General features: G+C 37.6%; 1 protein-coding gene across 1 annotated transcript in view; it reads right to left on the reverse strand.

Annotated features, from left to right (window-relative positions):
* Positions 1-25,494, reverse strand: part of LOC138934799 (homeobox protein B-H2) — a 37,471-nt gene extending 11,977 nt beyond the window's left edge. Inside the window, exons 1-2 of the mRNA XM_070298887.1 lie at positions 23,562-25,494; positions 7,032-7,254 (exon numbers count right to left, since the gene is read on the reverse strand). Of these exons, the coding sequence (XP_070154988.1) occupies positions 7,032-7,254; positions 23,562-24,024 (686 nt within the window). The 5' untranslated portion in view covers positions 24,025-25,494. The remainder of the gene's footprint in view (positions 1-7,031; positions 7,255-23,561) is intronic.
* Positions 25,495-26,108: the final 614 nt, after the last annotated feature.

Below are 26,108 nucleotides of genomic sequence, written 5' to 3' on the forward strand. Positions count from 1 at the left end.
TACGGTTATATTCGAGATTCGCGTTGCTTGGCAAATAAATCATCGATGCTTATAAGCCTACATTTACAGCCGCATATTAAGCATTTAAATGAGTTTTTTCTTACCTCTCGTTAGCTTTAACACGTTTAGCTATGACGTGGTGAAAAAGATCGACCAACAAATTTATCATTATAACTTTACAGGCTTTTACTATTAAATACAAACCTTGGTCAGCGCGAATATTCTGTTATTTCTTCAATGTTCTCTATTTTTTATATTTTTTCACCATCCGTCCGCTAACTGCAACGGATTACGCGACAGCGCGGAAAACACGAACGATGGAGACGCACCGTAATAGTCTCCAAAAAAAAAAAAAAAAAAAAAAGCGAGCCACTGCATAATAGTACTCTAAAATTACGAGTCATGTCCCGGGGGCAGGATCCAGTCTCCCCGCGAGCCATGCAAAAGGTGAAACAACGTATACGCACAGGAACCGTATGCGAGCGCACATACGCGCGCAAAAAGATGAAACAGCGATGTAAAAACGAACCAGCTACCAACTGAAATTGCGCTTTTTTTCCCGACCTTTCCGTAAATTATCTCGAAAATGCTTTTCGATCCAAAAGGTCCTCTTTGCACGTCATATCCTCAACTCATAATCTCAAGTTTTGTCTTCAGCATCTCGCTTCAATTATACGCACGTTGAATTTTACACTTTGTCTCTCTCTTGAAACATTTTTTTATTAAATCATATTTTTCTTGAAGAAATAAGATGAAGAGAGAAAAAAATTTAATTTATGTCATACAGATCGTATTATAAAATAAGAAATAATTGTAAATAGAAAGGCTTTATCGAAAAATATTTAATTTCAATAATGAAAGATTATGCGTTGTGAGCAATGGGGTTATTAAAAAAATTTATTTCTAAAAGACGTATGTCAAATTTAATATGTAAAGCGTGGCACGTTTCGTATAAAAATAATAAATACTTTTTAAGGACCAACGTAAAATTGTAGATAAAAAATAAATAAATAAAAATGAAAAAAGAAATGTGGAAAGATGTGTGTTAAGATCAAATTTTTCTTAATCATTACATGATGACGATACAGGTATCCGTCCCTAATTTTCTAGGATCGGATGAATCTCGACGTGCGTTACGAATGGCACAAGTACGCCGAGTTTCGTTGGTATCGCGATTAAAATACACTTTTCGCGAGCTGAGCTATTAGGTGTACAACTTTGCTTCCGCCGTTTTTTTTCCGAAATTCGAGGCTTTATTGTATAAAACTGGTTATACATTTTGAAATTGCTTCATATTTCTTCATATTGAAGCAGAAAATTAAAACCTCCCGCAAATGACGAGAATTTGGCTCGTAAACTGACATTTTCAATCGAGAATAACTTTATGATGCAGACACAAATGGACTAATGTTTCTATGGGGTTATGTTGACAGATGCCCAAGTTTATTGCATGACATCTATGATCTATTTATTTCGACCACTACTTACTGCTTGAGCCATCTATAGGAAAACGGCGGAAGCAAAGTTGTACACCTAATATAAGCACTCCAACATTAAAGATCGGAAGGCGCACGCTCAGCGTTAGCGTGTACTTACCGCGGCTCACTTATGGCCGAGCGTGTAATTAGCCGATAAGTGGAAGCGATTTGCCGCGAATAACATAACGAGTCCTAATGTCTTCTAAACAACTTGCACGACCGTGTGCGTTCCAGGCATGCGCCGTGAAAATGCAAGAGAAGCGTAATTATCGGAAAAGCGTTCTTGCGGGCGAATCGCTGCGCGTTTAGCTTTTCGGCGTCAATTTTCACGGAAAGTTTCGCGCGGAAAGACATTGAGCCAATCGTGTTTAATACGCGAACACATATGTCGAGGATGTCTACTGAAATCTTGTAAAAAAATTCGCTGAGAATTTCCTGATTTTTCGGACATTTTTGTTTAAAATTCCAGGTAAAGAGAAGATTTCCAAGTTTTTCTAGCGTGCAACTTTCTAAAAGAAGTTCTTTTAATACATGCGTTTTCTAATGCTTAGATTGCACTCTCGTGTAAAGGAAAAATACAGAGCCAGTACCAAAAAAAAAAAAAAAAAAAAAAAACTGAATAGTTTTGTAAGTTAAACTTTTTTTACTCGCATAACATATTTTTTTTATTACTAAAAATTATAATAAAAAATGTATACTGTATATTCAATATTTTGTTGAGCCATTGAATACCAAGGTTGGGAAGTAACGCGTTACAGTTTTCTCGGTAACGGTAACGGCGTTACAAATTTTCTTTGTAATGGAAAAAGTAACTTCGTTACATTCTTGTCAGATTAAAATATAAAATAACTCAAAAAGTACTTAATGAAAAAATACTTTATCATAGTGTTTTGGAAAGCTCTCGATGTCAGCTACAAGAATACTAAATAAAAAATGGGGATTTCCATTTAAGATTTTAAAGTTGACCTTCATATGACCTTCAAATGATTTTCCAAGGTCAAATCATTGTCACCATCTTATGGCCCCCTTGAAGCCACACAACTTTTGTTTGAAACATTTTTCGATTTAACGCAGTGTTTCTGAGATATTTGAGTGGATCCTTTAAAATGGGACACCCTGTATATTATTTATAATTCACATTTATAATTACAACAATTTATAATTCACAATTTGGCTTATCGGCGAATTGCCAACTGCTTACAATATAAGAAGAAAATTATGAAAAAGAGAAAATTGTTTAAAAAATTCCCGGAGTCCCGATAAAATTCCATGAAAAATCCCTGATTTTTTCAGGCATGAAAGAAATCCCTGTGAACTCCAGATTTTCCATGTTTTTCTAAAGAGTACATCCTGGTTTCTGCATGTATGCGCAATTGTGTTCAGGTGACTCATTCTTGAATGCGACTTACGCGTGATTCACTCGCGTGCGCGTTAGTTGATCACCCGATGAATGACACATCAGCAAATGGAATTAAACATAACGTTTTCAAACTATTTATTTATCATGCGTATGTGTGTAATTTTAAAATAAGCGCACAAGATTTTTTGATCTGACTTCTCTTTCAAAGAGAGAATCAATCTAATATTCATGAAGCGAAAAAATGAAGACATCGCGCGTGAGTCGAGCAGTTGCTCAAATAATTCATTGAGCGTAATTAACATACAATTGATGACGCGCGCACAGGCAGATCAACGATTAAATAAGACGGTTATGAGAATGGAAAAAAAAAATATACGAAAGAAGACTCATTAGAGATAAATCCATACTTTTCCAAGGGAATTACTGTGATTACTTGTTAATTATCACATCTGTGAATTATCCATCACAGAACACATTTATCTACATCGTGTCTTCTCTCTCTTTCTCTCTACGCATATTAAAATTCATTTCTCTAAAATTTAGCGCGTTTAAAAATAAAGACGAGATAATTTCGCCGCACATTTTGTCTTACAATCAAAAGTAAGTTGATTTACTTCGGAAAGATTATCATCTCGACGGTACTTTATCACGGATAATATCTCGGGAGGAATCGTAAAAAGAGATTGACCGAAACCTCAGACACAATGTCTACAGCTCTTTCGCGGACGCACTCTGTCTGAATTATCAGACAGAATGCGCGATCTGAATTTTCAGGCACATTTTTCTGAACTTTCAGAGAAAACATGTCTGATTAAAACGGATTATTTGAAGTTTCTTTCAGACAAACGAGATCTGAGAATTCAGATAAAAAATGTGTCTGAATTTTTCGTTAGAAAATTTTTCACGGTGCGACTCGGAGTCGTAGATCTCGATTTAAAATTCGCCATCTGAGTGAAAAGCGCAAGATTGATTCGACGTGCCTCTAAATATTACGTTACGTGCCCCCGATATCGAAGAGCCCCGAGGCTTCTGTTTTCGAACGTGCGTTTCGAGGAAAAGGGGAACGCGAAAGCCTCTCTTTCTCTCTCTCTCTCTCTCTCTCTTTCGTCGACGACGTGGCGCCCGAGGTGTGGCCGGCGCCTACGTCGAAGAAGCGCCGAGTCACAATCGCATCGGGACGATGCAACGAGCAGCAAGACTTTAAGCGGGCACTTAAGAAGCCGCCTGTCAATCAGGAGCGTCACTAATTTTCCCGGGCTTTTTGCCCAGGGGCGCGCCTACCACTCCCCTCCACCCTTCTCTTCTACCCCTTCCCCCACCGATCTCTCTCGCGTCCTTTCGCGCGGGACACACGTGCCCGCTTCGGGTACCCTGTCGTCGTTCTCGTCCTAATTAAGCGCGGCTGAATGTCAACATGGAGAAAATTAATTAGCGCGTTCTCGGGCTCGATTTCACGGGTCCGAGATATCGCGGAGATCTCGAAGCGCGCTGATCATGCTGATACGAACGTAATTTATATCGTTTTTTTTTTTTTTTTTTTTTTACGAAGGACATACGATAAAAATTGTTATATATCATTATATATTAATGCAAAATTTTTTTTTGTTCCTTTTCAATCTATTTTTGCGATTCAACGTGATTTTACGAACAAACTGCTGGACTGGTAGAAATAAATAGCCGTAACGATTACAGTCGCGTAAGCGAGGCCGCCGTGTCATGATATGGGAAACGAGGCAGCGTCTTTGAAGAAAAGAAGAAGAGAGGAAAAAAATCGCCAATGACGCACAATTACGCTTGAAAAATTGAACGGCCACCGAAATGCAGGGTAGTGGTAGTCTTCCTCCACGAGCGGCGCAACGCTTGGCAGCGCCCGCTGCCTGTCATTACGCCATTCGCCCACCACCGGTAATTGACAGTCTAATGACACAGTCTAGAGAGTTCGCCGCTCGCCTCGTCTTTTCGTACATCACGATCACGTACGGGGCATTCTCATTAATGATTCGCCTTCTTTGTGCACGATCGGCACCGCTTGTCTAAACTAAACGGCCGCCGGCGGGGAATCGCGGAGTCATGACTTGTGGGTGTTCCCTTGCTAATCACACGAGAGAACTGTGATAATTAGTACATGGCGAAATTAATGAAGCGAGAATTTTGCGCATCTCGAATGTTAAGATCATGATTTTAAACGGCGAATCGGAGTCCTGGTTGAAAGCCATCAAAGTGACATGAGAGGAGAAAAACGCAAACCTATAGAATTTCTAGACTTTCTCTTTTTGTTACCTAAAAAAGAAAAAAAAATAAGTTTTATTTTATTTAATAAAAAGATTAGTTTATATGAATAAAATGGAGCGAAAAATTGCGCGCCACATGGGAGATTCAATAAAGGCGTGATGAATAAATAGAGTACGTGTTCGGGTATTATTTCTTCATGAGAGGGGGAACTTTTATGGTATCTTCCTTGCCGAATTTTTTACATTCGTTTATGTGGTGGATAAAGCCGTGTCGAAATGATTCCGATGAAACTATCCTTCGTGCGATTTTAATTTCACTCGGTAAACTTTCCGCGCGGTATCGGTGCGAGTCGAATCACAACGGAACTCGATGATTAGATTGGTGGGTAATTAGGAGGTGGATAGCCCATGAAGCTCATGAAGAATCAGGAGCGCGAGACTACTACAGGCGCCACTGGATGACTTTACGAAATCGCATTTACAAAGGATGCCGCGGAGGATTTGGAAACCGACTCCAACAGGGTAATCTTACCTTTATAAAGGTAAAGGAACCGAGACGACGGATTTTTAGAGCGCTCGTAACGCGATGAGCGTAATGTATAAAATGATAATCTCAATATTTTAGATCGAATTCTATCTCCTTTCCAATATCGATATATTTGAATGAGTTTCTTTAACAATTTAAAAAAAAAAAAAAAAAAATTGTTTAATATATAAAATATATAAATATATTTTTCATATTTATAATATTAAATATAATATAATTATAATATGTAAAATTTTAAATATTTTTTAAATACTTTTATATGAAATTTATATATTCTTGAGCAAAAATATATGTGAGTAAAAAAAATTTTTTTTTTTTTGTAATATAAACAAATCTAGATTTCAATGAAAATAAATCAAATTAACTTGATATAAATCATATGCACACACATTGCGTTTAACGTATATAAATATCTGTTTTGAAAAATTTTTCAACAGTTTGTTTTCATATGCATACATTCCGTGTAATATATTATGCAATTTTTAATTACACACGTGTAATCTTTCAAACAGAAATCTATTATAATAATCAAAATTATATTTGGCTTAAAGATATATATATATTGTTTATTATTTATTGTAGTAAATGGGAAAAAATGTATACTATAATATATATATATATATATATATATATATATATATATATATATATATATATTTAACTTTGTACATGTATATATATTCTTAAGTTGCAAAACCGGTAATAGAGGCGCATGACTCTCGAGATGTTTGCTCGAGTTTTGGCCAACGATCCTCGCGTTTAACCACGTAAACAACGCCTTTGTTGGCTGCCGCGATTTCCATTTACGGATTCGACACGCGCCGATACAAAGGACCGCGCCGCCATGCTTCCGAGACCGGGGGATCGTGATGCGGAGCTTTCTATCCGATATTCAACAATGTAAGGCGAGCATCGAAGGGTCGATCGATCGTCATGCTTTGTCTCTTTAAAGTCTCTCGAACTTTTAACGGTTATTCAAATTTTTTACGCATGCGCAGTCTCGAGCGCGCGCGAAGAAATCTAATAATTATCTTTCAATAAAAATCTCAAAATTTATCATATATCTATAATATTTTAATGACAAACGACATTGAAAAACTCGAACGCAACATTGAAAATTGTTTTCGTATTCTCGTTGCTCGCGCGGAAGAAAGGCTTGTTGAAAATTTCCAAAATTTAATATTACAAAGCTAAAAGTCTCATCGATATAGATTTTCAATTCGTAGTTATCATTGTGTGCCAATTCAAAGGAATTTTGTAGACACGAGAAACCACTATCGTCATATTGGGATCGTTCGCACGTCCATACGGTGGGCACGAAATTAATTAACGTCCGCATATGTCACGCTTCGTGTCTCGTTTTTGAAAAATTAGTAACGCGCCCCTTCTCTTCTCTCTCTTCGTGTTTCGCTTACCTTCTGTTTTGGTACCACGTTTTCACTTGCGTGTCCGTCAGCTGCAGTTTCGCCGCCAGCTCCATCCTGTCTTGCACGCTCAAGTACTTTTGCCTCTCAAAGCTCTTCTCCAGAGTTTGTAGCTGGTGATCCGTGAACGCCGTGCGGGCTTTACGCTGTTTCTTACTTTGTGCGGAGCCCAGGGAACTCGAGGACGAGCTTTTAGGATCATCCTCTTTGCCACCTGAAATTGCAAAACTGTTGATATTGAATGTCTTCTTTTCTATACCGTCTCGTCGGCACGATTTGCAATTAGCTGCAACGTTCGAGGAAAAGGCAAACACGTATTCTGAATTATTAATTTTTTGTTCAGAATTGTAAACAAATTTTATATTTTAACTAAGCTTTTATTTAATATTTATACTGAAATCCTGAATTGTTCATGGTACTCATATATCAACGGGGCCAATTCTGGTACAAACGTTTTGCCAAAAAGATCGCTATGAAGAATTGGCGGTCTATCATCGGAGCTAGGAAAGGGGCTGTAAAGGGCCGAGTGTGGCTTTTGTTTTCGCGGAGGGTGGAATCGATGCGCGTAGATTATATGCTGTGGTCGTTGGCTGCATGGCGATTGCAGTTGCCTCTCTATCGACGAAAGAGAAGAGAGAGAGAGAGAGAGAGAGAGAGAGAGAGAGAGAGAGAGAGAGAGAATGTGATCCTTTTGTTCTCAGTTCAACTCTCCTCCGCGCAGCCGAGAGCCGATTGGCTGATATCGCGGATTGGACCACGCAGCCGCGTTGAGACGCCGCAAATTATCCCTCCGATACGTATAGCCGTATCCGGAAAGAGATAGAGAGAAAGAGAGGGGGTGGAATTCCCCGAGGGGACCGATTACACTAGGATACGAGTCACGCTCACACGCGGCACACAATCGCGCGCTTGTTCTCATTTCATCCCTCTTAAATCTCGTATCAACCCATCATCCTTGTTTCGGTTATAGAAGGAAATAATGGGGGATGCGTGATTTTCCATTTTACGCGTCGTTTTGATGGAGCGGAAAATCAAGGATTATTGGAGACGAATGAACGATATTATGCGGTTTGTTTGGAAATGGAGGTGTTTTTCTTTGGATACCTAAAGATTAATTTTCTCTTTTTAAATGGAATGTTATACTTTTTACGTCAATTAGAAGCCCAAATTAGATGTGTCACCTTGTGTATTTAGCTTGTATATTTAACGCGAGAGAAAAGAGCGTAGACTTTTAAGCATTAACGTATAATGATGGTGATAGTATCTTTGCCTATATGGGTACCTAATTCCTACAAATGTTGTTGGCTCCTGAGATATAATTTCCAAGTTGTGACGTAGGCATTTCGAATATCATCTTCTTCTAAATATAGAAACGCGTTTCAAATATCTTCTTCTTTCTTCTCAAGTATATATTAGAAACGCCTCGTTTCTAGAGAGATAGAAAGATAGACCCTTCTCGCGAATTTGTCCCGCAGCTGGGGAGGATGTATCTTGCCGCGAGTAAATCGAGCAACCTCCCGAGTAGTCCCGATCAGAAAACCATCGAGACTTAATCTCCCGAGGGAACGGAGGTCCGTACAGGCTTCTGAAAGTATCTAAAGGCCCGTTGTCGCGAGCTCATCGATTGGAACGGTCGTGGATGGCGCGATGGGAGAAGCATTCTGCTCGAGGTGGGAGAGAAAATCCGGGGGTGTATGTGCGTGGGAAAGAGAGAGAGAGAGAAAGAGAGAGAGAGATACCGGGAAATAATATAGAGCCGGAAGGAAGGCGGCGGGAGGAAGACAGAGAGAGAGAGAGAGAGAGAGGGGGAGAGAGAGGTCGGGAAGATAGAAAGCTCCGTGGATTGAGTTAACCCGGACGAAAGCGCGGCTCTTAGCCCCCGTTTGATCGGCCAGATTCGCTCGAGCGGGTCCAGAGCCCGCTGCGCCATGTTGGCTAACACGGTGCGCGCGCGCGCGCGCGCACACCCGATTCTCCCCGTTCCCCCATTTCCACCTCTTTCCCTCCTCCTCTTGCCACGAGCAAGAAACCTCGTCCTGACATTGCATCCTAGCATCGCAGCTCGACTCCCGAGACTTGTCTGCGAGAGGGAATGGGGTGGTTTGAAAAAAAAAGCGAGAAAGAGAGAGAGAGAGGCGGTGGGGAGGGGGGGAAGGATAAGAGCGGAACGGTGGAAACGGAGGTTGGAAAATTAAATTTACTATGTGATATACACTTAGAGGCCAGGCAAGGGGCAGGGGCAGGAGGTGGAGGGTGGATGGGGGGCGGGGGCCCTCCGAACAGAGCCGGTCGAAGTTCTACTTTCGAGAGAGACACTTCCAAGACGTTAGGCGAAACTTTTTTACCCCCCTCGCTCATTCCCCTCCTCCTGATCCGCGCTACGTTTCGCGCAGCGAAACTCGAGAACCATCCGCGCCGGGAAACATCCGTCTCTTTTTTTTTCCGCGCTACACGTTCGTCTGCGTGGCGCGTAAGCCCCCCCCCCTCTCCGCCCCCCGATCTCTCCACCCGTCCCCCGGACGCGGGGCTTATATGTGTTCGCCTGGTCCTTACCGAGGACGTGTTCGCGCGCACCACCCTCTCTCACTCCGCGTTTTCACTTCCACGCGAAATGGCGACGCCCGTGAGGATCGGCTTGTGCGCAAAGTGGTTTCTACCCCAGAGTTGAAGTCACACGATCACCTGCGTTTCGATCTTCGCGTATCGTATACGAAAGTTTCAGAGAAGAAATTAAAACGCAACGTGTCAACGAGTAATCTCATTAACCTTTCGCGTCGAGACACTCGTCTTTCAACCTCTATGTATTATTTTATAAAATTCAAAATGCAACAATGAAAAAAAAAAAAAAGCAGATACGTCATATGAACGTTTGCGCGAAATAAGAATAAAAATATTATCGATTAAAATATTTTTTTAAATTATATAAGCATTTTTTTTTTTTTTTTTTTTTTTGTTGAAGGAGAAAGGAAAATAATTTATGAATTTAATGAGTTAAAATTTAATATATAAAATAATTTATTCCGAAATATCTATAATGGAAATTTTGCTATCCATCAAAATTGATGTAATATCTGCGTATGGCTGTCACGGCTGTATATTTGCTGTATGTTTGTGGGTTAAGAGAAAATTTAATACCGTTCGCGTCTAGCAAAATTCGAAAATTATGAAATGGTAAGAAAATTCTTTCAAGTCCCATTCGTGTAGTAATTCATTCGGCATCGTAATTTTATTTAATTTTGTAACTTAATAATTTTCCACAACATGATCCATATCTTTTTTATCCGTAACAATAATTCTTTTCGCCCCGACCCTCCCTTTCTCTCTTTTTTAACGTCACAAATCTCACATAATTCATTACGCTATAGAGCTATAAAGCCAATCATCAGTCACATCCAATATTATTCAATTCATTGATAAAATCTCACTAATCGTACGTTCTCAAATCATTCCTTATCTTCAGTTCGTAAAATAAATTTTTAAATATTTTACACTTTTTTATTTGTAAATGTATATTAATACATTAATTATACGTCATTAATAATTTTTTTCTTTTGATCCTAGATCTTCGTATCGATTCCAAGAATTTTCCAGCGGATTTCGAAGCTGGCGTTATTTCGAAAAATTTCCAGATGCCATGTATAAAGACGCATAAAGATAATTTTTATTTATAACGATAAAAACATTTAACAATATTAATACGTAGTATATTTTCTTCCATTATGGCACTTTAATAATGTTGAGATTATAATTAATGGGTCTCGATTTTTAATTTTTCAAGTGAAAAATTAACGTTTCAAATATATGAATTCGTTTTTCCCCGTTCTTACTCTCGCGTGAATTAACGCCAACACTCGCGGACAGAGTTGTATCTCCGTAAGTTATGATGGTAAACATTCCAATTCCACTGTGTTAGGGAGCGAAATGTATATTTTAAAGGTGGGTTGCTCGAAAACATGGCGACCGTAACGGATGCGTCGCGTATACGCGCCAGTGAAAATCATGACGTTGTTTTCTCAAGACGCATTAACGCCGAAGGAGAAAGAGCGAAGGGGAAAGACGGAGGAAGGGGTATAGGAAACGAGAGGGTTAGAGAGAAAGGAGGATGGTGGGGGGGGGGGGAGGGGAGGGCTGAGCGGGCAGGGAACTTGCGTGCTGCAGGCAACGCCGCGTTACAATGTATGGCACATAAAAGTGAGATTAACAGGATGTTTATCGAGCAATTATGCGCCGCTGCAATTAGTGCCAGCATGTTGCCGTCGTCGTCCACGTCGCGGTCAAATCGTTCACGTCATTAATAGCAATGGTCTCCGCGATATTGCAGCGCGATACATTATACAGGGTGTCCTAGACCATCCGTACACCCCTTTTCTTTCAAAAACTAAGCATTTTAGAGAAGAACGTTTTCAACAAAAATTGTATGGTTTTGAGGGGAACATAAGACGGTTTCATTGGTTTGACCTTGGATGGCATCGTTAAGGTCAAGTCAAGGACACCTTTAATTTCTTAAATGGAACCCCCTATTTTTTATTGCATATTCTTGTAGCTTATGTCGAGAGCTTTCCAAAACACTATAATAATGTATTTTTTCATTAAGCACTTTATGAGTTATTTTGTATTTTAATCTGACATATTTTGATATAAAAAGTTAAATATCTTGTAAGAATATTAATTTTCGATAATTTTATCGTAATACTTTTATGTACAGAATAATGAGACAAATCAATTAGTACAAAAAATAATTGTTTTTAAAAAAATTATTTACAATGTATTTTTTTAAACAATTATTTGTTTTTTTTTTTGCACTAATTGATTTGTCTCATTATTCTGTACAAAAACGTGTTACGGTAAGATTATCGAAAACTTAATATTTTACGAAATATTTTATTTTTCATATCAAAATATGTCAGATTAAAATATAAAGTAACTCAAAAAGTACTTAATGAAAAAATACATTATTATAGTGTTTTGGAAAGCTCTCGACATAAGCTACAAGAATATGCAATAAAAAATAGGGGGTTCCATTTGAGAAATTAAAGGTGTCCTTGACTTGACCTTAACGATGCCATCCAAGGTCAAACCAATGACACCATCTTTCGTTCCCCTCAAAACCATACAATTTTTGTTCAAAACATTTTTCTCTAAAATGCTTATGGTAGGTTTTGAAAGAAAAGGGATGTACGGGTCGTCTAGGACACCCTGTATAAACGAAACGGTCCACAAATTTTTAACGGAATATAATCAGATTGAAGTAAAAAGTAAAATATCTTAAAAGTTATTTAAAAAAAAAAAAAAAAAAAATTGCATTGCATTTCTGTTTTTCTTATTAATCTCAAATCTAGATGATATGTAATAAAATTCAAAATAAAAAAAATAAAAAAAAATATTGTAAATGTGTATATAAAAATCTATAATTAATGAAAAAATTTATAATTAATTATAATAAACTAATATTTTTCAAAATTCTCCCGCAATACATCTTTATCGCAAAGATCATTGTCGAAAGTGATGGATTTTATGTTTGTTAGATATTCGAGTGATTGTTACAATAATAAATGGTTATCTATAAAAAGTAAAATCTTAAAAAATTAATAAAAAAAGAAATTGCATTGCTATTCTGTTTCTTTTATAAATCTCAAATCTAAATGGTATGTAATAAAATTAAAATTAAAAATAACCTAAAATATATATATATATATATATATATATATATATACATATAAATCTATAATTAATTATTAAAAAATTTTTAATTAATTATAATAAATTAATATTTTTTCAAAATTCTCTTGCAATACTCTTACATTTTTCTCGCCAAGACTTTTAACGATGCATACTTAATATCAAGTTCGTCGAAAGTAATGGATTTCTTTTTTTTGTTAAATATATTCGAGCGATTGTTAATAATAAATATGTCGCGTAAGCGTAACTCGTGTAGATCTTCTTTTACACAAAGAAACTGTATCGAATAGATATCGAATGCACGAGTAACGGCAGGCAACTTCCCAGGCGCGATCGCGTTCTTCGTTATATCGTTACTGGGCCAAGGACTTTGTGCGAAACTCGCAGACATTGCGATGAAGGATGCGGAGAAGAGTGCAGGGGGCGCTAGTGGCTGCAGCTAGAGAGGAAGAATCAGCCGGACGGATCGTAAAAATGAGAATAATAAAACTTTCGCGAAACGTTGCCTCGCGCACTTTATGATCTCGGTGGGAGAGAGAGAGAGGGGGACGGAAAAGCCCGGAGTTTCCCATTGTGTGTTGCGCGATTTTATTTGCTTATCGCTTTATTTCGCGCCGAGTGCGTCGCGTAAGTAATCCGGAAGAGAGTTAAGGGGAACTTGGGTACCATCTACATTTTTACGATATAAAATCTTTATTAATGCATAAGAGAAATGTAAGTATAGGTTAAATATGTTGTTGCCTTTATACACGAATTAAGTATCGTGATCGTTTGGAAAAATTATAAAAAGCTCGCGGTTTGGAAGAGACATAAAGATGCATGGATTTTTTTTTCTTCGCTTCTTAATTATAGATTTAATAGAGATAATTATATCTACTGCAAAATATTCCAGATACGGATCTATGACACATGGACAAAAGTATTTCGTGCACATTGTCTCTCTAATCTAATTTCCCTAAAGAATAAAATCTTTATTCCCCCAGACAATATCAAAAACATTAATTTATATCGCATGCATGTCTTTTGTACACAAGTTAAGATCAAATTTCTTAGGAAAAAAAATTAACGATTAAAGTTTCGGGGGTATTTTTCTATAGAAGCTTTTATATATGAAAGCTGTTATGGAATTTTGCTTACAAATGCGAGTCACACCTCTTCGCTTGGCCCCGTGTCGTACGGGATGTTCTTTTACCATCGCCACCTACAACCCCTCGTATATCGTATACAAAGGCGGTGGCCCTCGACGGGACAGAATCTGACCCCTCTTCTGTATTGTGTTACCGCGTCACCACCTTTGGGGGAGAAAACACTGGGGATAATGTTATGGGGGCAACGTTTTATTGCCTGCCCACTCTATTTCGCAGCGATCCCACGGGGGGGAACAAACTGTCGGCGAGAATTTTAAAAACAAACTTACGGGGTTGAACCAAATTAGCGTCCCATACGTCGTATTAAGTCGACTTTTGATTGTATTCTTTAAAAGTGTATTACATTTTCAATACTCTTGTCAACGTTTCAATCCCGTGTGTGAAACGTAAAGTATATAAATATGTACGAAACAGATACAAAATAAAATAAAGATACAGGATAAAATATTATTATATATAATATAATATTACGTTAATTTTTGTGAAATTATTTTATTTTATATATTTCATTTATAAAATTATTTTATATTACATTTTATTTCTATAAAATTTATAAACCGAGTGTTTTTAAAGCGACTATTTATTTGGATGAAAAATCAAAGATATTTTTAAAAAATTTTATACACTGGCTGTACGTCCATTGTTATACAAATTCTCAAATTATAAAAGATCAATTGTTTCTTTTATTTTCCTTTTAGATCCATATCGTTAATGATAAATGAGCAAGAATAATTAAATTCATATATATTATACAAAACGCAAAAAGAAATATGTAAACGAAGAATCTATATAAATGCAGATAAATATTATATAACATTTGCGGACAGGCAATAATAGCATTATTACGTCATACATAAATGATATAGTTACACGTCGTAACGTTGTAAGATCGGCGATTATCTCGCGCGATCATAATAATTCCTCGATAGTTATAGCTTCGTAATTTATTTAAAGGATCATATAGCGGAATAAGGATTGCGATGGTGTCGGTTTACACGATACAAAGCTATCGCAGCGCGGAAACATTATAGGAAAAAATGCAATCGAATGTTACTGTCAGATCATATTATACTTGAGCCTAAGGTTTCCACGGGGTGCGTAACGCTCGTGTTTCTCAAATTTCACGAGCGCATTCAACGGTTTACTTGCGAAAACATCAACACACGAGTTCTCCATTTTACAAAGATCGATTTCAACAAGTCTGCTGGATAATTTTAAAAATTATGTAAATATTCATATTTATTTTTCAAATAATATATTCTTTTTTTGTAATCTTTTGTATGTTAATCTTAAATGATTTATAAAAGTCTTGAAGACTGTGATAATTATCTAATTATGTTTATCGAATTATAATTATCGAATAATTATTATCAATATTATATTCATATTGTTTAACATTTGTGAATTTTATTTATTTTTTTATTCTTTATTATCTATAGAATTTTATATTTGTCAAAATACTAATGAGATTTTGCAGTTTTACGTCTTGTAAGAAATATTGGTATTACTGTAATAAATCAGCTGCAGGAAATTAATACTGTTTAATATTGTCAGCTATATAAATTATATTTTAGATCGTTATATACGGAGTATTCCAAGGATCATAGCATTATTTCCTAATGGCAGACTCTTGAGATTATTCGAAGACGATTTTTTTCCTCAGCGAAAATGTCGGGACGTCAATAATTTCCGAGTTGTAAGCCCATATATAAAACATACATACAGGGTGTCCCATTTTAAAGGACCCACTCAAATATCTCAGAAAGACTGCGTTAAATCGAAAAATGTTTCAAACAAAAGTTGTGTGGCTTCAAGGTGGATAATGATTTGACCTTGGAAAATCATTTGAAGGTCATGTGAAGGTCAACTTTAAAATCTTAAATGGAAACCCCCATTTTTTATTTAGTATTCTTGTAGCTTGCCTCGAGAGCTTTCCAAAACACTATAATAAAGTATTTTTTTATTCAGTACTTTTTGAGTTATTTTATATTTTAATCTGACATCTTTTGATATAAAAAATTAAATATCTCATAAAATAGTTAGTTTTTGATAATCTTACCGTAATACTTTTATGTACAGAATAATGATACAAATCAATTAGTATAAAAAAATAATAGTTTTTAAAAAAATTATTTACGATGTATTTTTTTAAACAATTATTTATTTTTTTTTTGCACTAATTGATTTGTCTCATTATTCTGTACACAAAAGTATTACGGTAAGATTATCGAAAACTAAATATTTTATGAGATATTTAATTTTTTATATCAAAAGATGTCAGATTAAAATATAAAATAACTCAAAAAGTACTTAATAAAAAAATACTTTATTATAGTACTTTGGAAAGTTCTCGATGTCAGCTATAAGAATACTAAATAAAAAATGGGGGTTTCTGTTAAAAATTTTAAAGTTGACCTTCACATGACCTTCAAATGATTTTCCAAAGTCAAATCATTGTCACCATCTTATGGCCCCCTTGAAGCCACACAACTTTTGTTTGAAACATTTTCCGATTTAACGCAGTGTTTCTGAGATATTTGAGTGGGTCCTTTAAAATGGGACACCCTGTATGTTTCATATTTTTAACTATTCTATGACATATCCAAAGTCCATCAAAATCGGTGAGAAACAATTCAAATTTCATTTTCTTGTCAGAACAAAAGAATATTGCGATTATCGACATAATTGGACAATTTTTAATCTACCGCGATACATTAGGAATAATTATCTGATTATTTTAAACGAACACGGCTCGAGTCACATTATATACTGTCGGACTTCGTTAAAAACTTCCTCGCCGACAGGTGTTTACCGTCATTGTCGGGATTCGCGCGGTTGTTTTCCAGCGTTCGCCTAACGAGATTCTCAAATCCTCTTAAGCGCCTGGCATATCCGCGTTGACAGACTTGACCTCGCTCTCTCGAAATCGATACCGACTTCGAGATCATGCCCGACAGGCGATTATCGGCAAGAATTGCGGGGAGAATTGATTAATTCGATCGATTGAGTCGCCTTAATGTGGAGCAGATTTGGAAATGATCATCGAGCGAAGAGTCGATTCGAGTCACGAAAATTTAAACGATCGCTTCGTTTCGAATACCGCGAAATTCTACATCATCGTACAACAAACGATGCGCTCCTGCGCATTGTTATACATATACGTAAACGTCTGCCTCCGACGGAATAATTAATCACCCGCCCGTAATCTAAGATCACCCGCTTTGTAAACACGATATACCCTTCCTACGCGTCGTAAGCTAAATCTCGCGATCTACGATTAGATTTATCCAGGATATTTTGTGCAGCGCCAAATCATGACAATTGCCACAAATCTTAAATACGTCGAAACGCAGGATTAAACATTGGTCAATTGGTTCGTTGATACGAGATGTGATTGAGAGAATCCTTTACATTTTAAAAACTTCATAAATATTTTCAGAAATATTTTTATAAAATTATTTTATATTATATTTTATTTCTGTATAATCTATGAACAAAGTGTCCCTAAAATGATTATCTATTTTGGTGAAAAATTTAAGATATTTAAAAAAATTATTGTACATTGGATATATGTTCATTGTTATACAGATTCAAGTATTTATAAAAAATCAATAGTTTCTTTCTTTCTTTCCCTTCAGACATATCGTTAATGATGAATGTGCAAAAATAATTAAATTAGGCCCATAAAGTATGCGTTTTGTTGAAAAAAAAAAAAAAAATTCATATCTTAAAGATCTTTTTTATAATTCCAATTATTTTGCAAAATAGACAGTCACTCTTCAGGATACTCAGATAATCGGTCTTCTTTTCATTTTATACGAGTCAGTCGAAGCTTTCGCTCGTCGTTGAATCTCTCTTGATATTCAGATCGCGGGATTAATTCCTCGTAGATTGTGTCGTCAAAAGTCTGACAGCCGGCACGCAAAAAGGCGCCTTCGGGATCCGAAATTGCTTTCGTCTCGCGAAAGTCCCTCGGATATAGGACTGCTAATCCATGCCGGGATCTAAACGGTTGCCAATCATTTCCGGTTCTCGGATTAGTCGCGCGTCGAAAAGTCAGCGAGCTCGTCCGTAAGGGAGTGAAACGGCTTCTGGCAGCAGGACCTTCCGGACAGATCCATGATACGGAGATGACAACAATGTGGATCCCGGGGACGAATGTGCCGGCTTCGTAAGCGGATTACAAACGACTTGCACACGCGTCCGAGAAACGATATTCCCGCGCGGAGAAAGATCGGTTCTTTTTTTTTTTTCCACGTTTTTCTTAACCGGCTAGAACGGCGATGCATTGATCCGACGTTAAGATTTGTATTAAAAAGAGGAATATATGTAGGAGAAAGTAGAAATGAGAGAAATATCTATTATGTTTCAAACGCACGTATATGTGTGTGTGTGTATGTTTATATTTTAAATTCAATGCATTCGAGGAATGTATAATCATAAATTCTATAGCGATATAAACTCATAATTTTTATATTTTTCATAAAAGGATTGAGATTTTAATGCTCCTCTTTTAAATTTAAAAACTTGTCGGATGAAAAATTTCCTCCTCACATTCTTATTTTCTCTTTTGATTCGTAAGAAATTTAATTGATGTCAAGTAATAATACACGAATCTTATATACATAAGTTTTTAATTATCAATACAAATTCTACCGTGTAAATAAATAATAATGCGTGGAAAAAATCAATTATATATATATATATGACTGAGAAAGCAATCAGAAAATTAAGGGGGATCTTTCATAGAAATGTATACTCCTATATCTCTCCTCGAGGAGTTACATTCCTCCAAAGGAGGAGGTGAAAATTAGGTTTTATCTTTTTCTCAAATCTTGGACAAGTTAAAAATATGAATTTTCGTGAACATTTTTTACTAGTAAAAAAGGATACTTATTAACATTTTTTTAATCCTTCCGTATCGTTATAAGGTGATGAAACTAGCAACCCCTATTAAATTTTTTATTAAAACTTTTTAACGGGCCGAAATATGATCATCTAGAAATATGCATTAGGAAGCTTGATTTCTTTAGAAATGTTTTTCATTTTTCTTCGTAAAATTAATAATTTTCAAGAAATAAAAAAGAATACCATTATTATTCACCAGCATGCTGCTAAATGGCATAGGTTTTGAGATACAAGAAGTTGAATTAATAAAACAAAATTAATAAGTATCTCCTTTTTACTAGTGGAAAATGTCACTCAAATTTCATTTGTTTAACTTGTCCAAAATTTGAGAAAAAAAATAAACAGCTAATTTTTACCTCTTCCTTTAAAAGAGTGTAACTTCTTAGGGAGGGATGTAGAAGTATATATTTATATGAAAGACCCCCCCCCCTTAATTTTCGACAAAGAATCATCTCCTAAAATTTTTACACTTATTTAGAATCATACTATATATAATATAAATATAAATATAAATTGAATTAAATATACAATATCTTTTCTTATACGCATTACCATATATGTATTCCGCTCTGTGATTAGAACGGCTACATTAAATTGCCCTTATTGCTTATCATACACTTGCTCGCTCATCAACGCAGTGTAATTGTCGCTAAGGACATACCCGGAGATACGATAATTAAGGGTTCGGGCTCTCAGGGAGATGTAAACAGCATAACGAGCAATCAGCGGCGTATATGATCGATGCGTAAATCCGTCGACGATTACGTCTGGCTGTTAGTCCGACGTTAATAATTTTCTAATCAACGCCGTGTGAAGGATCGATCGTATTTGTATCGTGACATGCTGCTGCTGCTGCTGGCCGCACGATGATGGCGAAATGTAATAATCTAGACGGGAAATTGGAATGAACGTTCCTCCGTGTAAAAAAAAAAAAGTGGAAGGAGAAAAAAAATCGTCTGGGCCAATGTACGTGAAAGCGTGCAATTATACGTCGGCGTTACTCCTCTCCTAATTGTCCTTCATTAATAATTCCGCGATCTCCCCTGGATGGCGTATCACGGAAGGTGGATACCATTTACGATTATGATGGCGCGCGTCGGCCGCTGACTGGTAACACCAATAACGAACGCGCGTTATTAGCTTAAAAGGAAGAAAGATAATAATCAAAAGAAGAACACCCCGCGTTTTAATATCGCTCGTGTGCTCGCGCTTTTTCTCGTAAAAGCGTTACCAACTTTTTACAAGATCTTCTTCGTCTTGATGGGAATAAGGGCTCCGGTTCGTGTAAGGAACTGAATGGTTTGACCGCAATATAGGCAATCTTGCGCAAATATAATATATATATATATATATCACAATAATAATTAGTTATACATAAATGACTTTTTGATGGATTTTCTTTTATGACTCTTACGTTGAAATGAAGTATTAATATTTTATAAAAAAACATTTGGTGTGTGTTATAAACATATTTCTTATAAATGTAGAATGCTACTTTGCAAGGTGTTACTTCAAACAAATATATGAATCATGATCATAGGCTTGCTCTTGGAAGAGAATTTTATATATAAAATGTCGAAATATATATATGGTATATATATGTATTTTCTTTTAGTTCAACCTTCTGCAAGTTATTGTATATTTAATCCTAGTTTAAACTTTAGAACGAAAACACATACGATCGTGTCGATTTCAGTTCAGCATATACTATATCCAGGGTTGGGAAGTAACGCGTTACTTGTAACGCCATTACCGTTACAGTTCCTTTTTTTCGGTAACTGTAACGGTAACGCGTTACAAATTTTATTTGTAACGGAAAAAGTAACTTCGTTACATTTTTCGGTAACGAGTAACGAATTTAACAGTTACTTTTATCGTTACTTTTTTCAAATTTTTTGATTTATTTAAGATATTATTCTTGCTATTGTGCGTGATAAAATTTTTATCTTAACCGTAAAGCCGTAAGCAAATCGACCAATTAGCATTCTTATTATGTTGTAATCTCATTTACTACCAGTTCTAAGTACCTTGCAACGAAAATTAGAAAATCTCAATAAATCTGACCTTATAGATTGCCATTCATTAGTTGAAGCTATTCATCAAGGTTTAAATAAAAGGTAACTTATTAATTTGATTAATACATATGTTATTTAATTTTAAATAAGGATTTAATTGAAAAATATTATTTTATTTTAAACTATTGATTCAAAAGTATTAATTTCAATAAAACAAACAATGTCGTTTAATTTATTATATTTGATTTTAGATTTCTTACAATATTTGAAACAAAAGAATTAATAATAGCAGCATGTTTATATCCAAAATTTAAATTAAACTAATTAATCGGAGAAAAAAGAAAACGTGCTGAAAATTACTTGGAGGATTTATTGGGAATCCGATCAACTGAAAATTCTTCATAAGCTGGAAAATCTGACGATCACGATGATTTTTTAATTTTTGAGCAAAAAACGGTGCAAAATGAATCTGAACAAGAAGAATTGCAACGGTTTTTAAAATCAAATAATTGTAATATAGAAATGTTAAACGACTATCCAAAACTTAAAAAACTTTTTATTAAATATAATACAGCTCTACCAAGCAGTGCATCTGTAGAAAGAATGTTTAGCATCGGTGGCTCTGTATTAACACCACAAAGAGGGCATTTAAATGATGATACTATGGAGCAACAAATTTTATTAAAAATTAATAAAGAATTTCGATAAAATTTAATCATTTATTTTGTAATAATCCTTGAATGAAATCTTGCTTACAATTTTTTAAAAGTTTTTCTTATGCCAAATAATTTATTAGTTTGTATTGTAAAAAAGTAACGGAAATTGTAACGACTCGTTACTTTTTAGTAACTGTAACGGTAACGAGTTACTTTTTAAAATTAGTAACGAGTAACGGTAACGAGTTACTTTTATAAAGTAACTTTCCCAACCCTGACTATATCCCTTTATCGCACACGCGGCACTTTTGCCTATTTCTCGTGTCACCGAGGCAAGGACGACGATTATCGATTACCGTGACGTGACTCTCGAGATTTCCAACAAACGCCACACCGTCGTTGGTCTTGTCCGTGAAACACTTAAGGGGCGGTTTATAAATAGCGACGCAGGCGTTGCAAGGTGCGAGCCGTCGCGGCGAGTCAATGTCGTGGAAATATTGGCGCCTCCGTTGACAGTTCGCTGCTGCTTGTTTTCGCAACGAAGCAGCATTTTGAATTTAGCGCCGCGAGCGAGAAGCAGTATTGGTGTCGCCACTTCTAATCACATCGTCATCGTCCGCGTAATTGTTGGTAATGCGCTTCTTTGAGAAAATAAGCCGATTACGGGACAAACAGCCGTCGCGAGCGGCTTCGCGTTTAGAAAACAAACTATCCCGGGCGAAAAGGAGGACGGATCGGTAAAAGAATTAATGGAGATTGGTTGCCGATTACGCTTGGTATAGATCACCTTAATAGCCCCTTTCATGGAGAGGAAACGCAACGCGGTTTTCTACGATCATTGTGTGATTCGTAGCGATGTAACAATTTTTTGTTAGCAGGTAACACTTTCCGGACGATTTACATTTGTATTTACGCGCATCATAGGACTAGTAATTTTCATATCCACTTCGGACAATCAATAACGCGATAACTGCGTTACGATTAAGAATCGGTTCCATTCGTTTTATATGCGTCTCTATTATGTGTGCGTACGAATTTCTGCGTAATACGAGTGTTTTCGACATCTTACAAAATTCGGCGTCATCCGATCGAAGAAGTTAACGACGATTTAGCACTTGTTCAGCCGCAGGGATTGAACTCCGGAGGACACAGCAGCACAGGTAGAAAAGATGAATGAAACAAATGAGGGTAACGTAATTAAAGCTTTCGAAAATGCCGAGCTCCAATTTAGAACCATTAGAATTCCTAAACGTTGTCGGTCGAATAGACCCAACAACTTGAAATGAGAAAGAGAGAGAGAGAGAGAGAGAGAGAGAGAGAGAGAGAGAGAGAAAGAGTAAGAAAAGGAGAAACGTTTACCTCTCTCCGCAGAGAGAGATATATCTGATTCTCGAAAGAGAGGCACTCCATACAATCACAATCAGCGACGGTCGACGTGATCTCACCGATTGTAACATCCGGTCGAAAGGGACCATGTACCCCGTAAATATCCTTGACACCTTCGTAAAAATCCACGCAAGCGATCAGATGAGTGGACAAAATCTCAAAACGCAAGGAAAGATAGCGCCGTTATGACTCATTTGATCATCTTTCAATCGAATAAAGCCTTTAATTATTCAAACAATCATTATAAATTATACGTCCTGAGAAGAGAGACGGAGTTTACCAAATTATCGGATGGTCATATAAAGTCTAGTTTGTGAGAAATGCGAAAAATTTAGTAAGGAACCAGGAATAAAACTGAATAGATCCTAAAGTAATTGCTTGATGTTTTGATATTTAAATTTTGCTATAAAAATTATTAGAAAAATATTCAATTTTGATCAATTGACTCGTGTATCGAACTCTATTTCTTCCACATCGCGTGTGATTCGAAAATTATAATGTATCGTATATAAGCTGACCCGTAACTCGTTTTTTACCCGACTGTGTCGAAAATATAATCTTTTTTTTCGCTTAAAAGATTCTCTCTCTCTCTCTCTCTCTCTCTCTCTCTCTATTACTGACATGTAAATATCGTTAGAATGGGTCATACATATCGATATTGTTGCGGTTTCATTACATCGTTATAACGAGCGACGAGCAGTTTCGAAAGCGTAATAAAGGCTGATTTACCATTGGACGTAACGGAAGCGCCGTCGTGGTGGCTGGCGTCGCTGTCCTCGTCTAGATTACTGGTGCTCAAGGACGTTCTGGACTGATGCCTGACACTGAGGTCCCGCGGCGTCGAGGGTGGACTTCCGGGTGGCTCCTGGCTAGGCAAGCTGGACTGGTGCATCTTGCTAGACGCGCCGCCCAGGATATCGGTGATCATAAACCTCGATCTCTGCGGCATCGTCGTCGAGGCGTCGCCCCTTTCCAGCCCGTTGTTGTTATTGTTGTTGTTGTTGTTTAGATTGTTATTGCGCGAGTCCAACCCGTTGGAGAGACGTTCGACGGCGACGCCGTTTCGATCGACCATGTTTTCCAGCCGATGCGCCTCCAGGCCGGACATCCTGCTGAGATTCAGGCCGTTATTGGCCACGGCAACGCCACTGAGAGCGGCCACGTGGTGGTTCTGCTGGTGATGGACCGTCATCACGGTAGACGCAGGTGGTTCCTTCGGGCTACGGGCACCTGCAGGTGCCTCTGTCGCCACCCCAGGACTTGCCCGGTACCTGGGAGACAGAATCTTGCCGACGGTGACGACGTAATCTACGCCAAGAAGATCGTGCCCTCACTAATTCAATTTCACTTCACTGTAATTCCGGATAGACTCGATTTCTGAATCACTTCTCCTCTTCTACGTGTGCGACGAGCACGTAATTACCTGACATTCTTGACGCTTATCTCGAATTCGCTGCGGTGCGTTGATTTTTGGTTGAAAAGGTCAAGAAACCTCCTTCGTTCGCATCGAGGACATGAATCACCCTTATCGTTTTAATAAGTCTATCAGAGATGAATATTCGATTTACAAAGGCATCAAGGGGCCTTGAAATGGCGCAAATATTGAAAAACAGTTTAGTGAATCTGCTGGCAAAAATCATGCGGGGAAAATCTGACATAAATGGCGCGTGAAATCGATATTCGCGTCGGGATGCGTGTGCACCTTGCACTTCCTCCCGTTCACTTGGTCGCTCCACCTTTGCTACCACCTTCTTCCCAAGCAATTAAGGGGCCGCTCGGCTCAGCTCCCCGGTTAATTGCTAATTGGCCACTTAACATAATTGCCGCGCGTAAGAGCGAAGCCGCCGACCATTTCCGCTTTCCTTTTTCTCCTTTTCCTTTTGCACGTTTAATTATTAATTACTTTTATATAAGTCCCCCCTCTCACTTTTGCACAATTATACGATGGTAAAATGACAAATTGTTTGTTCAAATGGGTTTGAGACTTTGACCTTTTATTGTTCGCTGACTGATTATTCAAGCATGAAACAGACGTGACAAAAGTTCTAAGAAATAATTCCTAAACATTGGCGCGCCTTCGTCTTTATCCTGCTACAGTTGTGCGTGCTGCATAAACGACCACAAGTAATCACATTTATCAGAGCTCTATCAGTTCAGTAACCGTCCACCGGATTGATTTGTTTCGATTCGTGTTTATTTCGAGTGTTTATGTTTAAGGACTTGTCGCGGTTACCCATCACACGTGGCATAATTGATCACTTTCGCGACGAGGCTTTTTATTGGTTTCGAACTGTCAATACACCATTACAGCCTATTGGCACTGTTCTCTTTCAAGTCGCACTATCACTCGATTGTTGCGTTAGATCATTGCGATTATTCGAGTCGAATTTTGATAAATACTTTTATTAGCCTGCTCTGAAGTCTGAGCATTCGTTACGACGAACCATACAAGATTCTTCGAGACACAATCCGATTGATCGATCAACAGCGTCTTCTGGATTCGCGAACGCACAATCTCGATGCAGTGATCAATCCGTTGCGCGAAAGACACTCTGCTGAAAGAAGAATTGCTCTGATCGGTCTGTTTCCAAAACTGTAGAAACCGTAATCGTGACGCGAGGTATGCGTGCGTCGCGTGCGTACGTGTGCACCGAGTTGCCACGACTGGTCTGTCCGTACTGAGGACGTCGAGCACCTCTGCTCGTCCTGGGCGGCCATATCGAGATTCTGGCACGCCCCACAATCACCCCACCGTTGCTCAACCCCGGCCAATCCCGCGTTTCGCCGTTAAGTATCCCGCCAATCCCAACTAAAGCTACCACGGCGTCTCCGTTACGTGGCGCGGCTACGCCCAAGTAATTTGAAATGTGTTTCAGCGGTAATTCGATATAAAATTGTAGTTAATATCTTTCATTATAGTCCGGGTGGGTGAAGGGGAGCAGGGGGTGCCCAGGTTGCCTCGCGCAAAAGACGATGATGGTGGGAGGTGTCGGGACAACGGCGGGAGATCGGATAGAGCAGGAGAAAGAATAGAGCAGGAGTGAAGGGTGGAGCGGGCGATGATACTGGGCCTCCCATTTCCAGCTTACTCTCCTCCGAGAGCTCTCTTCGAGATGGAACGGCGATGGATCGTCGCGGAACAAGAGGGGGACAGAAGGTCCAGCGAGACCACGTGGAAGGGGTGAAGTGCCATCGAAAGGGAGAAGGGTGGTTCCAGCTCCGACGAAGTTACTCTGCGAATTTACGAATTCACGAGACGGAGCGACGAGCGAAGCT

Source organism: Polyergus mexicanus, unplaced genomic scaffold, assembly GCF_030449975.1.
Source record: "Polyergus mexicanus isolate NDT 795.1 unplaced genomic scaffold, iyPolMexi1.0 SCAF_7, whole genome shotgun sequence".
Lineage (NCBI taxonomy): Eukaryota > Metazoa > Arthropoda > Insecta > Hymenoptera > Formicidae > Polyergus > Polyergus mexicanus.